A 20,661-nucleotide genomic window follows, 5' to 3' on the forward strand; every position below is an offset into this window, starting at 1 on the left:
CAGTCCGAGTCCTCGAAAATATTTTATCAGACCTCATCGATTCCATTGAGTTCGTGTTTTCAAATTTTAGATACCGACGACCCGTCAACTCGCTGTTCTGACGGGTGAGAAAAAAAACAAGGATCGAATGAGCCCTCGTTTTACGAAGATGATTTTTATTAAAAAAAAAAATAATCAGGTATACAATATAATATCTTTGTACATTGATTACGTCTCTTATCGTATGCGTGTCTGGTTTCGAAGACTTCGTAACGGACGAGGATTCATCGGGGCCGCGAATGTCGTACGACCCCTCCTTTTTTTTTTTTTTTTTCGTTTCGTTTCTAAATTCTAAAAAAGAATTTAGAAAAATCGGAGAACGGCGAGGATCGCGGTAGCCAGGATAACGCTTGAACCGAATCGGTTGGCTCCGCTGCGACCCAACTCTTTGGCGAGCCAATCTCCGATGTCGACCTCGCAACTCGCGAGCCAGGAAAGATTCTCCTCAGCAACTTCCATGGCCTGTAACGCGGACGACGCCGCGTCTCCCAGGTTACCCTCGTGCTCGAGAACGAACGCCCTCAGCTGAACGGAACGATGAAAGTTATTTTTTTTTATTTTTTTTTATTTCCATCGATTGATAACGATTTTTAAAAATCGGATTTTTGACTACCTTGTCCAGCTGCTTTGTGCTCACCACCCTGGAGGCGAGACCGTTCAATATGCTTCCTATGCGGTTCATTCCGCCGTAGCTGAAAATATTTGGAAAAAAAGGGGGGTAAAAAAAAAAAATTTGCTCGGAATATCAAAGACGAGACGTCGTTTCGACGTTGACTCACAATTCGGATATGGCTTCGTAATTTTTGGCGAGAAAATCAAAAGCCACGTCCACATTGGACGGACTGCTGGTGTAAACCGACGAGAAAATACTGTAGGTGTCTTGCGAACGGATCGTTGAATTCGGTGATATGGAGAGCGCCAGATAACTAAAAATTAGAAGAAAAAGAAAAAAAAAAATTAGACACCCGTCATTGGCAGAAGTTCGATTCGATTGGAAAACGAAAATTTTTTTCAATCACTTGTTGAGAATTTCTTCGTTCTGGCTGCATCCCAAGCTGGACAGTATCAACGTTTGTTCTCCGGAGAAGTCGGTGCTCAAGTATCTCTTCCACAAGAAATTCCATACGGACACGTTGGCCTTTCTCAGACCCTCGCAGTACACCCAAGCTTTCAGATCGGGGCTGATTCTGTGGAAGGAAAAAAATAAATTGAGCACAATCGGTAAAGAATCGTGATTTTTTTTTTTTTCTCCTAGGAAATCGACGAAACGAGAAGCAACTTTCGATCACTAACGTCGAGTCAGTTGGATTAGGGTCCGCGTAATACTCCAGTAGAAGCTCCTCAGCTTTATTTTGGCAGGAAAGGGATCCCATCTTACAAGCCCACGAGTTCGCGTTCAGCCTGAGCAATTTTTGCGTGTGCGTGTCCTCCGGACGTTCTTCGAATCCGAGAGCTTCGTGTATCGGAGCAACTAGTGAGAGAACGTAGTCCTGAAAAATGACGAGATGTTTTTAGATTCCGCTAGCACCCGACGCACATTTTCAGAAGACCCCGTTTCCTCACCTTGAAATCTTGGTAGGCCTCGGAACTTGCGAGCATCGTGTTCAAGTGGTTGAACCCGGTGAAGGCGGATGTCCAAGGCGAATAGTGCGTTTCCCGGGTGAGATAACGGGTGATCGGAAGAGCGACTTTGTAATTCAAGTATTTGGCACGGGCCAAATTGAGAGCGTCGTCGATCAGCTGGGCTCGATTCAATACGTGAATTTTCGACCATGCCTCGGTTTGGAGGTAGTCGGCTATCAGTCCCCAATTCGTTTCGTCGTAATTCACGCGATAGAAACCTGAATGACGAATGCGAAGATTTGTTCGTTTTTTTTTTATCCGCTACAAAAGCTGCGCTTCGATGCAACCTTGCCGCTCGGTTTGTCAACATTTGATTAGGAAAAAAGAAAAAAAAGAAAAACAATTAAAAAGGCAATTAGACGTCGAGCGAACGAGCGGATTCAAATATTTGATCTTTGATACAGTGACCCGAAGGTCGATGCTACCGCAACTGATAATCCGCTAGTCATTGCCGCGCATATTGTCTCTTTGCGACGCGGTGATAAAGCGAGCTTGACGAAGAAGCGCAATTGTTTTTTTTTTTTCTTACTATTTTTCTATTTTCTCACCCGCTTGTTGAACGTTAAAAATTATCCAAGAGAGTGGCGAGAATCCGCTTATGAAAACGCTCTCGTCCTGAGCTCGCATCCAGTCGACGGGGGTCGGATCGTCGAACCAATTGAGCCTATCCTGCGTGGCGTAAGTTAGCGGAATCCACCATCTGTACGACTTGGTGTCGTTTGAAGAGCCGCGGCCTTTTAGCAAAAAGCGTTCCTGAAAAACAAACTCGGACCGATCAGAGCCGCTGAATCACGGTCGGAAAGTCCTCTCGGACTTATCCGGAAACGCGACGGAGCGACTCACCTGGGTGATCTCCTGAGTCGCCGTCGTGTAATTTCTGATAACGGTGACGAGAGGATACCCCTTCTGAGTCGTCCACGTGTCCATGATGGTCTTGACTTTGAAGAACGGGTGAAGACTGCTTCCGTTTTCCGTTTTTTCGAGTTCCAACGCCTCCCACAAATCGTCGGGGGTCGCCGCGCCGAAGGCCCTGAAAAATCGTAAAAGAACATTTTTGAAAACCGTCGCGTCCCAACCGGATCTCATCGAGGGTGTTTTCAATCTTACATCTTTTCCAAGTAACGGTTCAAACCGTTACGGAACGTAGCGGTGCTCAGTATCGTTTCCAACATACGGAGCAGCGAACCACCTGGAGAAAAAACGACTCGAGGTCAGAGACGCGTCGTGTCAGATGAATCGGGCGGCTATCGAACTGGAAAACTTACCTTTGGAGTAGGTGATGGTGTCGAAAATGGCTGCTACCTGACTGGGGGTGTAGACATCGTCGCTGATGGGGTGACTGGTGTCCAAACTGTCGGTGAGAAGAGCCGGTTGGTAGTTGTCTACCGTGAACTGATTCTCCAATTCCCAGGTCGGTTCGACCGGTGCGGTTCCAGCCAGTTCGAAATAAGTAGCGAACGCTTCGTTTAGCCACGTGTATTTCCACCATGCGGGACTCACCAGATTTCCGAACCATTGGTGGGCGAATTCGTGAGCTATTACCGTAGCGATATTTTGCTTGTTTCTACTGGTGGCCACGCCGTCTTTGTACAAGAGAAGACGCTCCCTGGAAAAAGGGGAAATTCGTATCTCATTACCCGTTACGTAATTTTCATCTCGTGACCTTGACTCCGATCCAACGACAACGCCGTGACTAATTAACGGCGATAAATTCGCGCGATACGATCGTTCGAACGCGTTGCCCGCGTTTATCGGTACATCGAAAATTCCGCGATAAGCTTCTCGAGATACCGTCGGACGTTGCGTCGTCGTCGCCGATTTACCTGTACGTTACGAGTCCCCAATTTTCCATAGCGCCCGCCGAGAAGTCCGGTATGGCGATTTGATCCATTTTTTGGAAGGCTCGCGTGAAGTTTATCTTCGTGTACCAGCTGAGGTATTCCAAAATTTTTTCTCCCACGCGCACAGCGTACGTAGTGGTGTTCAGAGCTTCTTCTCTGGCCCATACCTTGAACGACTCGTCGCTGTTCGCTTGGTAACCGAAATCGGAAACCACGAATGCCACCAGATAGCTGGACATCAACGGAGTGGTCTCGAATTTGGTCCAAACTCGGCCCTCGATATCGTTGCTGAAATGTATCCGAAAAAAATTCGTCAGTCCCGCGAAAAACCTACAGGTCGCCGTCTATTTTTTTCCACGTACTCAGGCGCGGAGACGTTGAGCGTCGCGGAATTCGCGATAGCCGTTTGATTGGGCCAGTGGGCGATGCTGATGGTGAACTTTGCCTTGAAAGCGGGCTCGTCGAAGCAAGGGAACGCTTGACGGGCGTACGTTGCCTCGAACTGAGTAGTCGCCAGCCACCTAAAAGGGGATTCGTATAAAAATGAAAATCTGGCTAATATTTTTTCGTTCAAAACGGTAAAATAAATTTCACGGTTCGAAAATTCACTTAACTTATTTCTCCCGAACTCGTGTAATAGTAGCTCCTATAAAAGCCGTACATGTCATTCGGTAGAATTCCGGTGTATCTCACGTATATCGAATAATCACCCGGTTGAAGATCACGCGGTAAAACGATCGTGTAGAAATGCAACGTCGAATTGTAGGTGGAATTCACCCCCACGTAGTTGACCCCGTTGCCGTTTATTCTCACTTCGTCGTCGAATATTTCCAATTTATTCGCGTGGAGAACGATCGTCGATGTCGCCTCTTCGACCGTCACGTCTATCGTCACGGCTCCGTCGAACGTGAAATTTCTCTCCACGATGTAGGGGATCAGTTCGATTTCGTAATGAGTGGGACGCGTGTTGTTCGGCAGTCTGTAACTTTCGTCAGCCCTCGCGAAGGATATCGCCAACACCAAGACGGTCAAAATACCGACAAGTATTCGCCGCGAACGATCCATCTGTGCACGACGAAAAATGGAACAGAGTAAAGTGGAAGAGTAGTAGAAGAAAAAAAAAAAATATGTGGAAAATTTGAGTTTTGAAATTTCCTCGTTTTATTTTCTTCTTCTACTCAATTCGACGACGGACTCGCCCTCACCTTGTTCTGCGTAGGTCGCGCTTCCACAATCACACAAACCAAGTCGGCTCATCCCGCTCGATGGCTACCTAAATATACCGTATGTGATAATCTGGTATTGTTAAAATGTTATCGTCTAGCAACTATTTTATCTTATCAAACGAATACGGTCTATTTTACAATCTTTTTTTTTTTTCCATGCGTATCGAGCATTGTACATTTGCACATCAGACTTATCGAATTTACGTCGATCAAATAGAAGTCAATTGTAAATTTTCTTCTCTTATTTATTTCTCTCTTACTCTCTCTCTCGCTCTCCGATTCATAAAACAATATAAATATTGCTCGGGCGGCTCGAGTTTTGTTGGACCTGGAAATCGACGATTCGCGACTCTCGACGGAGTCGGACTTTCGGCCGAAAGCACCGTTCTTATCTATTCGACGAAAAAATCTGAACGTCATTCAAAATAATGCCAACGCTTTTCGTTCTTACTAATTGACCACTTGTAATCTGTTCTCCGATTTTTTTTTATTCAGCGATTTCGAAGAAGAACTTCTTATCCGAACGGTCTGATCGAAATTCGATGCAAATATTTATCGGTACGGTTACATAAGGTCACAATTCGTCGGAGTTATTTAGACTGAATCGTTCGAGGGAAACCCGATACTCTACGCGATGAAACCATCGCGGTAATTTTGTCGGGGGAAAAAAAAACCTCTAAGTTCGTTATTTCTACGCACCGGTGGGGCTTCGTCGTATTTCAAGTACAACGTAATCGTACACGAAAGCGATTTTGTACCCAAAAAAATAGAAAAAAGTAAATCGATCAGGTTCGTCTGGTTGGAATTTTTTTTTTTTTTTCTTCAAATACGTCATCGAATACCTTTATTTATTGCAATACACGTGCGAGTGAATATAATTGTGAATAATTGAAAGTAGTTTTCATTTAATTTTTTAAAAACAGTAAATTATTTGCCGTACGATAAGAGGGGGTTACTGGATCGCACAGACGCTCATTATGGTAAAAATGGAGATCGGGATGAGGAATAAATTCGTGGAAAGTCCCGCGGCAGATCCTGGAGCTGGTGTCTCTTGAGTCGTAGCTGGCGTTTCTTGAGTCGTAGCTGGCGTTTCTTGAGTCGTATTGGTCGCTTCTGGAGTCGTTAACGGAGTCGAAGTTGGAGCTTCTAAAATCATTCCCATTTCGATCAACCAGTTTTCGATAACCGGTGCCGTTATCTCGATCCACCGAATATTTTCATCGGCAGTTTTTATCGCGTTCCGTACAACGTCGTTACCGGCGGCCAGCTCATTTGTCGTAACAAATTTTTGGAACTAAAAGGTCGAAAAGGCTCTTATTAAAATGACGAACGAATTCGAAGGGATTTCCACGTGAATCGTGGCGACGACGAAAATCTACTCACCTTGTCGAACTGATCTTTTTTGGTAACGTGACTCGCTACGCCGGTCAGTATAGAACCGACGACGTTCGTTCCGGAGTAGCTTTGGAAAAAAATGAAATGTAGATTTAGGAAATCTGTAAAATACGGTTTTCGAATTTTCTTCGATCCACTCACGATTCGGTAATATTCTTGGGGTTATCAACGACAAATTCCAACAGAGTGTCCACGTTGTCCTGTCCACTGTTGAGAACCGACGTAAAAACGGTGAGAGCATCCTGTCTCCGGATCCCGGAATTCGGGGTCACCGAAAGCTCCAAATATCTGTCAAAACGAAAACGACGAGAAAAAAAATTTACCGAGTTCACAAAAGCGATTCGCGGTCATACTTTTTGAGAATATTGGGATCCGAACTGCAAGCCAAGCCCCTCAAAAGCACGTCTACTTCGGTCGCGAGGTCGGCGGCCAAAAAACGGTTCCACATCACATCCCAGGTTTCTTCGGTCGCGTTACGTACACCCCAGCAGTAAACGACCGCTTTCAAATCTGGATCGACGCTGAAACAATCGGCGATAAAAAAAAAACCAACGAACTAACGATTTTTCTTACGAGCAGTCATTGCGTCGCAATTCATCGACTCACGCGTATAGTCGCGGGTCTTCGATCCATTTGGTAAAAAGTCGGTGAGCAGCATCGCGCGCACCCGGTTTGTCGATCAGGCAAGCGAAGTCGAAAATTTGAGAGCGATGGATTCGCGTTACGTGGTCGTCGTCGGGGTCCGCCACCCACCCCGTCAGCTGTGAAACGTTTCCGAGCAACTCTCGCTGCCAAAACAGCCAGGAGTCCAAATTTTCGAAATTTGATAGCATCGTGTTCAGGTACCTCAGGGGCCTGATGGCCGCTCGCCATACGACGAAGTCCGATTCTTGTCTGAGGTAATCCGTCAAGTTCAGGGCGATCGGATAATCGATGTATCCGGCCCTGGCCAGATTGAGGGAATCGTCCACCAGGATGGCCCTGTTCATAGGGTTCACGATCGTGAAATCCGGAGACTTCAGAAATTCCGTCAGCATCTCCCAGTTTCGTTCGTCGTAATTCGTTCGGTAGAAACCGATACCTTGACAATTTGCCATTAGCCAGGAGGTGTTCGCCACACCCGCCACTATCACCTCTTTGTCTTGGGCCCGCAGCCAATCGGGCCTAATGAACGCGCCGTTGCATCGCTTCGGCAAGTCTCCTACGGCGAACGTTATCGGTATCCACCATCTCGACGTTTCTTTGTCCGCCGTTGGAGAGCGTCGATTCATGAAAAATCGCTCCTGACGAAATACGGCGGTGGTACCGGTGTAATTTCTCGTCGCTGTTACCAGGGGATAACCGGCTTGGTTCACCCATGTGTTCATCACCGCGGCAACCGAGATGTGCGTGTGCCATTGACTGTAACGATCGGCGATCTTTTGCATGTGGTACCACAAGCGTTCGGGATCGAAGGTTCCGTAGGAACTGCAAATCGACGGTTTGATTATTTATTTTTCGTTTTTTTCTCATCTTCTTCGTCTCTTTTGTGACGAGCAAAAAAAAGAAAAATAAGTACGAACTTACGCTTCGGAAAAAAAATTGCCCAAAGCGGTCGTGAAACGATCTTCTCTCATCAGTCGGTTCAGCATACGAATAACCGCGGCACCTGTGCGTACGGATGAGGAAAAGGAAATTAAGGTGATTCGAAAATTTTCTGATTCGATTCTTTGGAAACTTACTCTTGCCGGAAGCTATGTTGTCGAAACTCGCCGATACCGATTCCGGATTTCCCACCGCGTTTGTCATCGGACGGGTCGATTCGAAGGAGTCTTCGATCAACGCCGGTAGTTGTTCGTCGATTATTATTCTTTCGGCGAATCTCCAAAGAGGGAAGGTCAGAGATGGAACAAGGTTCTGATAAAACGTGGAAAAACCTTCGCTGAACCAGAGGTGATCCCACCATCTCGGAGTGACGAGGTTTCCGAAAAAGTTGTGAGCCAGTTCACGGGCTAAGAAAATCGTGACCAGTTCGCGGTCTCTGGAACTGGATTCTCCTTCTTTCCAGAGCAACAGTCTTTCCCTGACAAAAAAAAAAAAATGATGAAAATGATTTTTCATCCGAGAGATCGCTCTCGCAATCGGGACTTCGAATACCTGTATTTAATCAGTCCCCAATTTTCCGTCCCTCCGGGAGAAAAATCTGGGACTGCGACCTGCTTTATTTGACTCAAAGGATCCGAGGTTCCGACGAGATTTGACAAAATCTGATGGATCCTTACGGATGTAGTGAGAGCGAAGGCAGCGGTATCGGTCGTTCCGGGTCTAGACCATATTTCAAAAGTCGTGTTCTCGGTATTCGACATACGAACGGACTGAAAATCGGAAACGAGGAAGGCCACCAGGTACGGGGATATCGGTAGTGTTCGTTCGAACTGCGTCACTACGCGGCCACCGATCGATGGGCTGAAAAAGAATCGAGGACGATGGTAATTTTCGGTTCGCCTGCAGGGGGAAAAAAAAACCGAAAAACTGAGCCGGACTCACTTGGGAAGGCTGACGATTGAATCTTGTGTATTGGAGAGGACCACTTGATCCGGATAATGTGCGATACGGATGTTGAAAGTTGCCTTGAATCCGGGTTCGTCGAAACAGGGAAAAGCACGACGCGCGAACGACGGTCGGAATTGGGTAGCTACCAACCATCTGAAAATTGCGACGGAAAAGCGACGCGATTTTTAGAAATCGGGAATATCAAAGTTTATCGTCGACTCCCTCGTACCTCGTCTCGTTACCGTCGCGGTAAGAACTTCTGTAAATTCCCGTCAACTCGTCGTTTATATTTCCTCGGAAGTGAAAAGTAACCAGATAATCTTCGGTTTTGAGATTTTCCATGAAGGTGAGGATGTAAAAATGTCTGACGGCGTCGTAATTTTGGGTGGCGATCTCCACATCCGTATCATTGAGGGCTGAAACTACCCTGGTCGACGTTCGATCGATATCCAGATTATCGCTGTGGACGAATATCACGTTCGTTCTTTCCAGCACGGTGATATTTATGGTGACTCGTCCGCTGAAGTTGGAAATTTCATCGGTGAACGCCGGTACCAAATACAGGTCGTAATCGTTCGGCACGATTTTTGTCGGCAGCCTGTAAACTATGTCTGAATTTTCCAACGGATCGTTCCACGCGAATGTCGCAGGCGACGAAAAAACCAGAGGAACCAATAACGCGGCCAACGTCGTGACCAGGAGAACGGAACTCCCCATTTCTGAAAAAATTACCACCGATCGATTAGGATTTCGCATAGATTTTCACTTCGGAACTTTTTTTTCTTTTCTTTTTATCACTTTCTGCCAAATATAAGTATAGTGTACACTTTCACCGAACCTGCACCTGGACTATTTTCGTTAGAGCGTGAATCGAAATGAATATTGCGTGAATTTAGTCCATAAACTTACCGAGGGTTTTTTTTTTTTATTTTATTCGAATGAAGAAATTCTCGTTCTCACTACGGATGGTCACTGGCCGCAAACATAACTGGCAATGAAGCGTTCAGAATTTTTTCGAAGAAACTCGGATCTCGTTGACTTTTGGTATGTATTGATAAGGTGTATCTTCATTTCTGAACCAGATTTAATTAGAGGACTTCAACAATACTTTTACCTTATCGAAATACACGGTATATATCTGATTCGCTCACTTAGAAATTAACTCTAACGTGTTACGTTGGTGAATGTATAAAAAAAATCTACCGATCCATCGGGTTCGTCGGCGATCTGGAAAAGATTGACGAATGATTTTCGATCGTACACGAGTGATTTGCCGATCAAAAAATAATAAAAGTATCGAGAATCCTGCCGATGAAATTTCGACTTGTTCTCGTTACATGAATTTTCAATTTTTCACAATTCTAGACCAAGACGAATTATCGATTCGTAATCCGCATGAAGATACGGGGAATGTAGGAAGGGATAAAGTTCTACTCATTTTATTCACGAAAAATTTTATTCTCGTCTCAAACCAGGAGTCGTCTGATGAAACATTTCATTTCCCTGAAATATCCAACCCAAATTTTAAGATAGCGAACGATTCGTCGTGTAATATGTGTTATTGATTCATCGGTTATATCAAGCGTTAGATCATCGGTCGTGAAATTATAACGATCATCCTCCAAGAGACAGATTAATTTATCTAATCGTTATATGAGACACGCTAAGTCTTTGAGCAGATACAGTGTATCTCAAGATCATTATCTTGTCTTGTAATCGAAACTATGAAATCATTGCCGTGTAAACGGTCTGCGTACGTTGCCATATGCACTTTCGAATAATTTGAAGTATAGGAAAAACAGTGGATAGATTCTCAAAACCTAATTAATCATTGGAATTGACAAAATTCATTCTTGAAATTTGGTCAAGGCACTGTTTCAAATCTTTTATCTGCTTCTGAATCCGAGATGAGTTATCAGATTAATTATGACAGTCGGTGGTAGATAAAATACAATTTTTTATACATATACAAACTCGACCAATCGTCCCCGTGGTATAGGAAATGAATGATTGAACTGATTTCGCTCTCAGATCTTACAATCGGCTACAGGTTCTCCCCTGACGAAAAGAATTGACCCTCAAATTACTGCGGTGCCGGTAATTATCTCTCATAAATTTCGTATTTACTGTCCCGCAGTATACATTTTTTGACGATCATGATGAATGTAAAGATTTGCGTCATTGCGGTGTTATGTTAACACGATTTTCTTATCAGGATTGGTATAATCCGGAGACGAGAGGAAGTTATTTAGATATTACCGATCACCAGACAAAGTTCGATCTACGAATCAAGACCGTATTTTTTCGTCGTCTCAAATGATTCTACCGAATGAATTGTAATTTAATTTATAATTCAGAGCGAAATAATTAGGGGATGAAAATTGTTCTGAGAAAGCATTAAAAATTCAAATTCTCGCACACATTTATGAGGAGTGCACGTTATTTGAAAACGGTTCTGTGATAGAAATATGCAGTGCAATTATTCGATAGCAAGATTCTCTTAAATTTTGCTATTTATATCTGGCACAACTTTGTTGCTATCTGCCTAGGTAATTGATGTATCCCTATCGATTAATACCCTTGTATAATTTTAATGTATGTAAGATCTACATCTCTATTTCTAGGACGCTCTCTTTAGAAATTAGCTGAGCAATCTAATGTAAAAATCTCTGAAAAATAAGGAGGGGCAGTTGAGATGAATATTTGGATGTATTGTTATAAGTAAATTTTCATTATATTGTTTCTTAACAATATTAATATTTTTCTCCATCGACTAGAGAAATGAATTTGCTATTATTTATGGGATGATAGCGTCATCTCTAGGATGCTGTAGGAATTTTTTTGTTAATGGAACTACGACTTCGAGCGCTTCGAGCGTGGAGGAAAGTCGCTAGGTCAAGATGGCGTAAAGCTCCAACTGACAGTTCTTTGACGTTTCCAGTTCGTAACGTGATCAGTGTACTACGATATTTTTACTTGTATTGAATTTTAAGTCTCGAATTTATAAAATTTGCACCATTATTCTGGAGAAATGGAGCTGTTCAAAACCGACACCCATTTTATATTTGTCAAAGAACAGTATAACCTGTGGTGCAACAAAATAACTGGTGAATTCTCTGCAAAATCAGGTATGCCTAGGTGTAGAATTCATGTAACCCTTTGTTATGATATCATTTTATAATATTTCATAGTGATAATTTATCTACTATTTCACATGGCTGTTATATTCTGTAAGAGGTACTTTCAATACGCCCCTAACAATCACATCATTCTTTCAATTTTGATATTATATTCGTTTGGAAAATTTATGTGGGCGTATATCTGTCACTGGTATATCAAATCAAAACAATGACAGAGAATGACTAGATATTATTATTGAAAATACTCTATAGGTCGGTAGATTGATTAATCTGCTCCAAGACTAAAAGGAATCAGTGTATAAAAGTACTTGAAATGTACTGTTAGGAGAAAACTAAATGTAGAACTCAGTAGTTATTTTTATCGATGAGATAATTCCAAATAATGTCAGATATTCTTGGAACATTTTCAACACCATTGATTAATTGATTAGACTGGGAATGGGCGAGTGCCAGGGACCCGGAATGCCTGGGTATCTTTTACGGTATAGTGGGAAAGCTTGAGCAATCGTCAGTATTGGACTCACGGTTGATGCTTATTAAGGAAATAGACCCGGTCGGGGAATTGCATGGGGGCCATATCGTCTACAAAATCAAATCGGTGGCTTTTCTACAACTATCCTCAGACTCCACCGATGTTGGTCTACTTCCTTGTAAAAAGCATCAAAATTTACCCAGAAAAAAAGGGCAGAGTGGGATGTTCGACATACCACAAAAAGCCACCTTTGCAAAGACATGGGGCTCGATTAAAAGCGCGACGAATACTATAAAAAATACCACACAGCAAGCTGCTGCCATGGCCACGTCGCAGGTCAGTCATTTGCCAGAATTCTCACACATTTGTCGCATCTCTCAAGCAGCCTTATTTATTCTTCAATTTTATTTCAACGAATGGTCATTAGGTAAAAAGCACTGTTATCAAAAGAAGCGGTAGCAAAGAAAGAGAAAAATTTGAGAAACGTATACTCGATGAATTGGGTAAAATTTTTACGGAAACAGACTCCTTTTTCTTCTGTCGTACCGGGGACATAACTAACAGTCTTCAAAGACAGTCTTGTAAGGAGTCAAAACTGGATAATGAAGATGGGAGAAAAGCTTTGTGGCGAAGAGTCGACGATAGATTTTTTTGGAATAAACATATGCTCCAAGATATTATCAACTTGAATGTGAGCAGAGATTTTTTAAAGAAATAAAATAAATCGCAAAAGTCGGTCGTAGATTTTTCGATCGTAGTATTTCGCTGCAGACTAAATAGGCTAACTTTACAGGCTGAAAAAGCGGATTGCTGGATATTACCCATTATTCAAGGGTATGTGCAAATAGAACAATGTCAAGTAGAGATTGGCTATGAATGTCAACAGCAATTTGAGACTTTTAATCTAGCTATTATATCAAGACGGAGCAGATTCAGAGCCGGAACAAGGTACGCGAGTTAAACCCTGTTGAAAAAATATACAAATTTCGGTCTCCGAAAAGTCGAAAAGTACGTTGATAAGTAATTCAACAGGTACAAGCGACGGGGTGTAGACGATGATGGAAAGTGCGCAAATTACGTCGAAACTGAACAGCTAGTTTGGTATCATGACCATCAAGTGTCGTTCGTACAAGTACGAGGTAGCGTTCCCGTATTCTGGTCGCAGCCAGGATACAAATACAGGCCACCTCCCAGAATAGATAAAGGTATCGAACCTTGTTCGTCGACGCAAAAAATAAATGATATTATTAAAAACGACGTTCGTTTAGAATTTCTCAATTTTCTCCGAATAATTTCCTCGTACCAGGTGAGGCGGAAACTCAAGTTGCCTTTGAGAAACATTTCAAAGATGAACTGGCTTTGTACGGACCAATTTGTATAGTTAATCTTGTGGAACAAGCGGGTAAAGAACGAATCATATGGGAAGCCTATGGTAATCATATTCTAAAATACGATCATCCAGATCTGACGTATGCGACGTTCGACTTTCACGAATATTGGTGAGTCGTTGTCCCCTCGCCAGTTGTGCAAATCCGCAAACTAATGACGAGTGACCAACTCTCGTTACCTTACAGCCGAGGGATGCATTTCGAAAATGTCTCGCTTCTAATCTCTTCGTTGGCGACCGTTATAGCCGAGATGGGTTATTGCTGGCGTGACAAGCAGGGTACGATCTGTACTCAAAAGGGAACATTTCGAGTAAATTGCATTGACTGTCTGGACCGAACAAATGTCGTTCAAACAGCCCTTGGTAAGGCAGTGATGGAAATGCAATTCACAAAGCTAGGGCTCATTCCACCCGAAGGAACGCTGCCGGCAAATATTCGTCAAACATTTCAGCTATTGTGGGCAAATAACGGAGACATTATCAGCAAACAATACGCCGGCACTAACGCTCTAAAGGTTTGTCAGAAAAGAGAGCTGCGATTCAATATCGCCTTGTGATTATCCGGCTGGAAATTTTTTACGAAATTTTTATTCAGGGTGACTACACGAGGACTGGGGAAAGAAAATTTACAGGACTCATGAAAGACGGAATGAATTCTGCCAATAGGTGAGCGAAACAATGTTGTTACGCAGTTTTTCTGTGCTTTGACTCTTTGCAGCTTCATTTCAAAATTCGTCGTACCAAGCTCGATGTGCTTTATTATTTTCTTTCGTAAAAAATCGTTACGTAGTCGTGCTCATTTACTTATATTTTACCGACATGTTTCGTTCCTTTATTTTTTGTGCTGTTTTTAATATTCAACAGGGTTTGCGGATGGCTTTTTTTTTACAGTTGAACTGTGCGAATAAAATAACTATACCTACTCGATTAATTTCTTTGGAACAAAATCCATTTACTAGTGTCTGGTTCGTTATGTGTACCTATCCCTTTCCTTATTTTTAGTTGCTTGTATTTTTCGTCGCTCACCGCTTATCTATATCCTTAAAATTAGACACCTGTGGCGATCGTTACATTGTTGAGAAAAATTTATGACTATTTTATGTTATAAATTATTTTCGTAGATATTTTCAGCAACATTTTAAGGACAACGTTCGTCAAGCGACCATTGACATCTTACTAGGGTATCCGATAGTCGTCGATGAACTCAGAGATGACTGGTCACACTACTTAGACACCTTTGACAATTGCAGTCGTGCACTTATACCCATAAAACCACCATTGATAGAATTAAACCTCGCGAATTCGATCGATTTTTTATACGCTAACGCCATGTACCACTTGGGCAGGTGGGTCAAATCACCCATTCGCTATAGATATTTTTATTCCGAATCTAACTCTCTTTCTCTCTCTCTCTCTCACTCTCTCGCTGGCATGACCTACGTCATTTGCAAATCCCGAATTTCCCGTATAGCAACGTTGCACGTCTTCTGCATAATCGCAATTTTCCTTACATTTTTATTCGTCTGCACGTGTTACCACGCATTGAAATCACCAGCCAAGATCGTTACCCTCCTATGATTATTCGCCGATCCTCCGACGGGGATTTTGTTTCTGATTCTTTTGCTTCGCTACTGGTTTGATGGTATTTTAATCCTTGCTATGGTTTACTTGAACAGATTTTTAAGGAACCGAATTATTAAGAAACCAGTCGAAATTGTTTTACAGATATTATTTGAACCGTTTCAAAGACGTCTACCGACAGGCTACCATTGATATGATGTTAGGGAATCCAGTTTCGGAGGAAATATTTCAGGAAAAAAATGACGAGGAAGATAACGCTGCGACCGCAGATCACGTTAAACTACTGATCGAGGATTGCAAGAAACTTCTGATTCCAAATCCCGAATTTATTTTAGGGAGCTGGGGTTTGATAGACGCTGATCCAGTGTACGTTGTTACACTTAATTTGTTGAAAAATATTTTCCTCGTTCTCCGTGGCATGAATATTACCGAAATCGAATCTTCTCTGTTCGCTACAAACAGTCAAATCGACTAACATTGGCGATCTTGATATTGCAGGACCGGGGATCCAACCGAAACGGACATGGATTCCATATTGATTTTAACTAGGGATAGTTATTACGTTGCCGATTACGACGATCAGATTGACAAAGTAACGAATTATCAAAGCGTTCTTTTAGCCGATATCACGCTGGTTGAATTTGGACAACCTGAGACAACAGTGTCGTTGTTCAAAAATAAACAACATCACTGCATTAGAATTAATTACAAGATGAAAAATGAGCATGGCTTCTTTCATATGTTTCGATCGACGAACTTGAGGTTCTTCAACAATATGGCTGTAGTGATAAAAACCGAAGAAGAAACCATAGGTGAGCATTTCATTCATTTGTAACAGACTCTCGATCGCTATGGAGAGTGATTGGTGAACGAAAATTCATCAAAAATCGAAATATTGAGCCCCAAAATATTTTGCATAATTTTCAGAATCTTTGCGGGCTATTTGCGAGGCGATTTCCGTTGCTATGGAAATCGCTGAGCTTCCCAATATTCCAATCGCTATGAACGTGACATTAGATAGAAGAAGGAGCAAAGTAGTTCATTCGAAAGGTTCTACGGGTCTCTTGGACATTTCGTCACTCCCCGAACTGACTAGAAATGTTTCAGAGACGCAATTACTCGCTCTCAAAAGTGCAGGTAAATCAATTACAAGTGTTGGCTCATCGGCCTATTCTGGGCCGTTGAAAACACCGTTTTTTTTCTCAGTGTAACCGTTATCCTTGACTCCAGGAACAAAAGCGCTCACCAACATGACCGAGCAGTTCAGTAAACTGAACAAACTTGGTCACAGTTTTAATACAAAAAGGCCGTTAGACGTTCCGAAACGTTTGGAGGAAAAATTTGGCGAGTCTCATTCGAAGCCAGTTTTCACGGTGGGTAATCGTGACATCGAAGGTAACTCGAATAGAAAATCGAGTAACAGTAGCAGCGAAGAAGAAGATGAGAATCTCGAAAATTCCCAAATGCAATTCGAAAAGGGTGATCGGGTATTCGTCCGCGACCAAAGACTCCCGGAAGCTTACATGCCGACTGTCGGTATCGTGATGGGGGTAAAAAGTGAGACGGGAATTGACGTGGGTGCAAAAGGACACGGGAATCAAATGACCAACGATACGTTGACCAGAGCCGTTCAGAGCGCTACGTATTTCAATGAAATTATAGAAAAAGAACCTGCGACCGATCGATTGAATACGATTTCAGCACCGAAATCAGGCACCAGCACCCTGAGTCCTTCCCCACAAAAGACCGCGGCGACCACACCTGAAATTACAATTCACGATGTCGCGGAAAGTAGCGCTGACGATAATGAAAAAATCGCGCCACCGAACAGCCTGAATTTGTCGAAGAATATAAGCCACTCGTCCGGTGAAGTGGACAACAACGTTCAAAATTCTAATTCACATACCGTTTCGAACGACGACAATTACAACAGACAGACCGACAAAAAGAGGTCGAATTCCGACCAGGACTTGGCACTCAATATAACGTCGTCGCAAAGCGAATCTGCTCTCAAATCCATAAGAAGCAACATAGCTAATATTACGAATGTCACGAGTCCGGTGACTGTTTCGGCGAAAGACATCCTGTCGCCATTCTCAAAATTTGCCAAAGGCGTGCAAACGTTGGGAGCAAATTTAGATCCAAGAAAATTAAAACCTGGGCAAGCTGGTCTTCCCAGAAATTTGTCCGATCATCATTTAGAGCAGAGGCAAAAACTGGAGGAGGAATGGGGCAAATGTAAGTCCAAATTGATAGCTTTATAAATCGTTTCAAAATAAACAACGTCGTACTCGTAACTGATTTAGCAACGCGGTGATCTCATCGAGTTTATCAGCGTGGTTCACATTCTCTTAGAAATCTATAATATCCGGCATAATCGTAATGAGAAATGCCACTTTTATCAAAACTTATATCATCGAAAAAATGGTGCAAGCATTAATGTGTAAGGTGCGTCTTGATGTCGCGTACGTTAACGTGGTAGCGTGTCGAAACACCAATTTTTTAAAGTTACTTAATCTTTAGGGCGAAAAAAAAATTTTCACGATTAAATCGCGTCGTGCTTGAAAGCTACAATATCATCGATAAATTAGCTATAAGGGAATACACTTCAATATGCGGCATTCGTATGCAAAAAAAAAATGTTGATATTTCTTCTTTTCAATCAGCTTTGTACCAATGAACCAAAACCTTACGGTGATTATCGATCGATAATAAGATTCGTGATCATTAGGTGAGGTAATAGCCTTAACCCTGGTGAATTTGAACTTTTAAAATTTGTCGTCCATAAGAAGAAAAAAAAATAAAATAAAATAAAATTTAGAGAATAGGTCGTCCGTAAATTGCAATGTCCAATAGCTACGCCTTGGAATTATTGGATGATTTTCTATAGTAGATCAATAATGTTATAGAAAACGTAAGTGAAAAATTATAATAAGTAACTTTTTAGAAATTTTCGTGCTCGTTAATAGAATTGAGGTACTCGTAGGTACAATAGCAATAAAAGTATATCAACGAAATATCGTAAAAAATTTTTCAAAAATTACGGTATCAAGCTACATGTATTTTAACTAGGTGAAATAATTTTTCTTGTTTAAAATGATTAAATTTTCAAATTTTTCCTTTTTTTTTTTTTTTTTTTTCAATCTGACACCGCGTTGCTAAATCGGTAAGTACTACGAGTAGACGTGCCGCATTGATCTCGTCAGAAGAGTAGCTTGTGAAATAAAAATGAAATACGAAGAGTCAATTCTTTCCCCATTCGAATAATTATTTATCTACACCAACTTTACCGATACCTTTTCTTCTTGCTTTTCTTTTATACAACAAACTTTACAATATTGTACGTCACATTCCATTTTACAAAAAAAAAAAAGGAAAAAAAAATGAGAAGAAAAATGACAAAAAAAAAAAAATACTCCGAATGGTAATAGTAATTCCATCATTGATATTCATCATTACCTATATTTTCCCGAACAATAATGGGTATTTCAAAATTTAATTAAGGTGATCTGAAATCGTAAGATGTTGGAGAAATGCGATTGAATTGTTATAAGTTAGGATATCGTGAAAGAAAGAAACACGTGAACAAAATACGACGAAAAATTATTTATTATGAATTTACATATTTATTACAGTATCTGAAAACTCAAGATCTTACTATTGATATGAACGCCCTATGTTTGAGACGCGAATTTTAGATCAAACTTTCGCTCACAGGTTCATAATTATAAATTAAGCGTAATTTAGAAACGGAATTAATTGTAAAACACGTTTGATTTCACAGTCATTTTGACATGGCTTTATTTCAACCATGCAGATCAAATTAAACAAAAAATGACACAAAAAAATATAAAGGGAGAATTGAAACGTGGAAACTTGGTAGTCAATTATGTACATAAATATGCTCATATCCAATTAAAAGTAGTTGTTAATAGTAAAGCATAGTAATTTAATACAAAACAGTTAAATTATAGATGATTATAGAAATGTTATGAAATGAACAAAGCACGTTTTCCCCAAGAGACTAAAAAAGAACAAAAAGAAGAAAAAAAATCTTTTCAAACTCGTATCGTTAAGTTTGAACAAAGTCTTGAATGTATAGAATATATATATTCAATCAAATCGCACCTTTTAATCTCATCGAATTGTTCTATCGTTCAAAAAATAAAAAAAAGAAAAAAAAGGAAAAAAGGAAACAAAAAAAATTAAAAGAAAAATGTTTGAGCTGAATATAACGCTTTTATTCTGCACACCGTGTATTTTAACATCCGCTTTTTGAAGCGCTGACGAATTAGCGAACAGTTATATATATACAACAATAATTTGATTATTTCGGTAAACGAAGTTATATTATTTATTTACAATAAACCGATAACTTATTAATGACCCAATGAGTATTAATTGATTTACCGACAATTCAGGTACGGTCATGCATATGTGTGTATAAATAGAATCAGTATTAACAAATCTGTATATCGATGTCAATGTTTTATATCATATACCTGTATTGTACCATAGGAAAGTACAAGATCGGAATTATCGAGACCCGCAGCGGGGCCGTTTTAAAGAATCAATTCTTTGAGATATATATATATTTTCTAAAGTCGATTCTCTGTGTACGCAAAATTCCAGATCTATGATCACGCTTTTAAAGCTAAGATTATCAAGGGAACGACGCAATCCGTTGGGATCGGCTCGACTGTAGGTTTCGAAATTTTCGTAAAGTTCTGTCGAACTTTGTAATTTATATGTATAGGATTTACAATTAGAGAGCTTTTACCATGCCTTTGGTCTTCGCGCTTGCGCTGAGATTTGTGTGACCCATGTATGTAACCAACCAAAGCGTTGTTCAATTACGTATGTTCGTAATTACGTTTCGAGTAACTATACGATGAATTGTAGGGCGGCTGCGGTTCAGCGGTGATTATTTATAACGGTTTACATAGAACACGTATAGCTACGATTAGTTTAGTTATGTGATATAGTTTTATCATAGATATGGTTTTATGTATACAGAACTGTATGATCTGATAATACAAGATAATAAAGAAAATAACGGGATTATTATTAACGATTAAAATCGAGAGTTTCGAAAGAAAATTTCACTCTCAATAATTTTCAAAAAGTACGATCGCCGGCTGCACGAAAAAATTTGTGTTTCCTACTAAAAACATCGTCACCTCCCGCACCACTCTAGCAATTTACGTTACACGATCGAGTCTAGAGACTCCATCTCATCGGGGCGAAAAAATGAGAAAAAATCGATCGACGAGAATCAATTTATTATTTCAAGCTCGCACTCCGAAACGGCGAGCCGCCGAAATATTTCTAGGTACCCAGACTCGTCGAAGCTTTTATAGAATTATATTTACACGTATCGCATTCGATCTTAGAATCGAACGGGGAAGTGCGTTCCGTGAATTAT

At 41.2% G+C, this 20,661-nt stretch overlaps 3 protein-coding genes across 4 annotated transcripts; 1 reads left to right on the top strand and 2 right to left on the bottom strand.

Annotated features, from left to right (window-relative positions):
* Positions 1 to 138: 138 nt before the first annotated feature.
* LOC105689608 (aminopeptidase N-like) lies at positions 139 to 4,864 on the bottom strand. The gene is made up of 14 exons (XM_012406792.3): positions 4,709 to 4,864; positions 4,117 to 4,568; positions 3,866 to 4,024; positions 3,486 to 3,791; positions 2,928 to 3,268; positions 2,770 to 2,851; positions 2,506 to 2,692; positions 2,211 to 2,415; positions 1,603 to 1,880; positions 1,333 to 1,529; positions 1,059 to 1,226; positions 819 to 965; positions 653 to 731; positions 139 to 564 (listed from the first exon to the last, which is right to left on the bottom strand). The coding sequence occupies exons 2-14, from the start codon at positions 4,566 to 4,568 to the stop codon at positions 343 to 345; spliced, it is 2,823 nt and encodes a 940-aa protein (XP_012262215.2). The 5' UTR covers positions 4,709 to 4,864; the 3' UTR covers positions 139 to 342.
* Positions 4,865 to 5,560: 696 nt separating this feature from the next.
* LOC105693430 (aminopeptidase N-like) lies at positions 5,561 to 9,747 on the bottom strand. The gene is made up of 11 exons (XM_048658975.1): positions 9,566 to 9,747; positions 8,886 to 9,375; positions 8,651 to 8,809; positions 8,261 to 8,569; positions 7,846 to 8,186; positions 7,691 to 7,772; positions 6,731 to 7,591; positions 6,478 to 6,645; positions 6,266 to 6,412; positions 6,113 to 6,191; positions 5,561 to 6,023 (listed from the first exon to the last, which is right to left on the bottom strand). Exons 2-11 carry the CDS (start codon positions 9,371 to 9,373, stop codon positions 5,682 to 5,684), a joined length of 2,976 nt encoding a protein of 991 aa, XP_048514932.1. The 5' UTR covers positions 9,374 to 9,375; positions 9,566 to 9,747; the 3' UTR covers positions 5,561 to 5,681.
* Positions 9,748 to 11,001: 1,254 nt separating this feature from the next.
* LOC105689541 (phosphatidylinositide phosphatase SAC2) lies at positions 11,002 to 19,387 on the top strand. Of its 2 annotated transcripts, XM_020854613.2 has the most exons (13): positions 11,002 to 11,784; positions 12,228 to 12,604; positions 12,696 to 12,959; positions 13,062 to 13,216; positions 13,301 to 13,473; positions 13,575 to 13,767; positions 13,843 to 14,170; positions 14,251 to 14,321; positions 14,777 to 15,001; positions 15,381 to 15,602; positions 15,735 to 16,048; positions 16,164 to 16,373; positions 16,467 to 19,387. In XM_020854613.2, the coding sequence occupies exons 1-13, from the start codon at positions 11,688 to 11,690 to the stop codon at positions 17,498 to 17,500; spliced, it is 3,663 nt and encodes a 1,220-aa protein (XP_020710272.2). In that variant the 5' UTR covers positions 11,002 to 11,687; the 3' UTR covers positions 17,501 to 19,387. The 2 variants fall into 2 exon arrangements, with proteins under 2 accessions (XP_020710272.2, XP_012262086.2); XM_012406663.3 differs by lacking the exon at positions 14,777 to 15,001 and having other exon boundaries at positions 11,025 to 11,784.
* The last annotated feature ends 1,274 nt before the right edge of the window (positions 19,388 to 20,661 follow it).

The sequence above is a fragment of the Athalia rosae genome, chromosome 7 (genome assembly GCF_917208135.1).
Source record: "Athalia rosae chromosome 7, iyAthRosa1.1, whole genome shotgun sequence".
Classification (NCBI taxonomy): Eukaryota; Metazoa; Arthropoda; class Insecta; order Hymenoptera; family Athaliidae; genus Athalia; species Athalia rosae.

What these genes read in the sequence shown, in the direction of transcription:
- LOC105689608 (XM_012406792.3), bottom strand. Translation starts at nt 4,568, where the DNA reads ATGGATCGTTCGCGGCGAATACTTGTCGGTATTTTGACCGTCTTGGTG. An exon ending in CTCAACGTCTCCGCGCCTGA is followed by an intron (nt 3,792 to 3,865) that starts GTACGTGGAAAA and finishes GATACATTTCAG; the next exon opens with CAACGATATCGAGGGCCGAG. An exon ending in CGACTCAGGAGATCACCCAG is followed by an intron (nt 2,416 to 2,505) that starts GTGAGTCGCTCC and finishes TTTGTTTTTCAG; the next exon opens with GAACGCTTTTTGCTAAAAGG.
- LOC105693430 (XM_048658975.1), bottom strand. Translation starts at nt 9,373, where the DNA reads ATGGGGAGTTCCGTTCTCCTGGTCACGACGTTGGCCGCGTTATTGGTT. An exon ending in GAAGACCCGCGACTATACGC is followed by an intron (nt 6,646 to 6,730) that starts GTGAGTCGATGA and finishes CGATTGTTTCAG; the next exon opens with CGTCGATCCAGATTTGAAAG. An exon ending in AAAAAGATCAGTTCGACAAG is followed by an intron (nt 6,024 to 6,112) that starts GTGAGTAGATTT and finishes TCGACCTTTTAG; the next exon opens with TTCCAAAAATTTGTTACGAC.
- LOC105689541 (XM_020854613.2), top strand. Translation starts at nt 11,688, where the DNA reads ATGGAGCTGTTCAAAACCGACACCCATTTTATATTTGTCAAAGAACAG. An exon ending in TGAATTCTCTGCAAAATCAG is followed by an intron (nt 11,785 to 12,227) that starts GTATGCCTAGGT and finishes TTAATTGATTAG; the next exon opens with ACTGGGAATGGGCGAGTGCC. An exon ending in AACCGAAGAAGAAACCATAG is followed by an intron (nt 16,049 to 16,163) that starts GTGAGCATTTCA and finishes CATAATTTTCAG; the next exon opens with AATCTTTGCGGGCTATTTGC.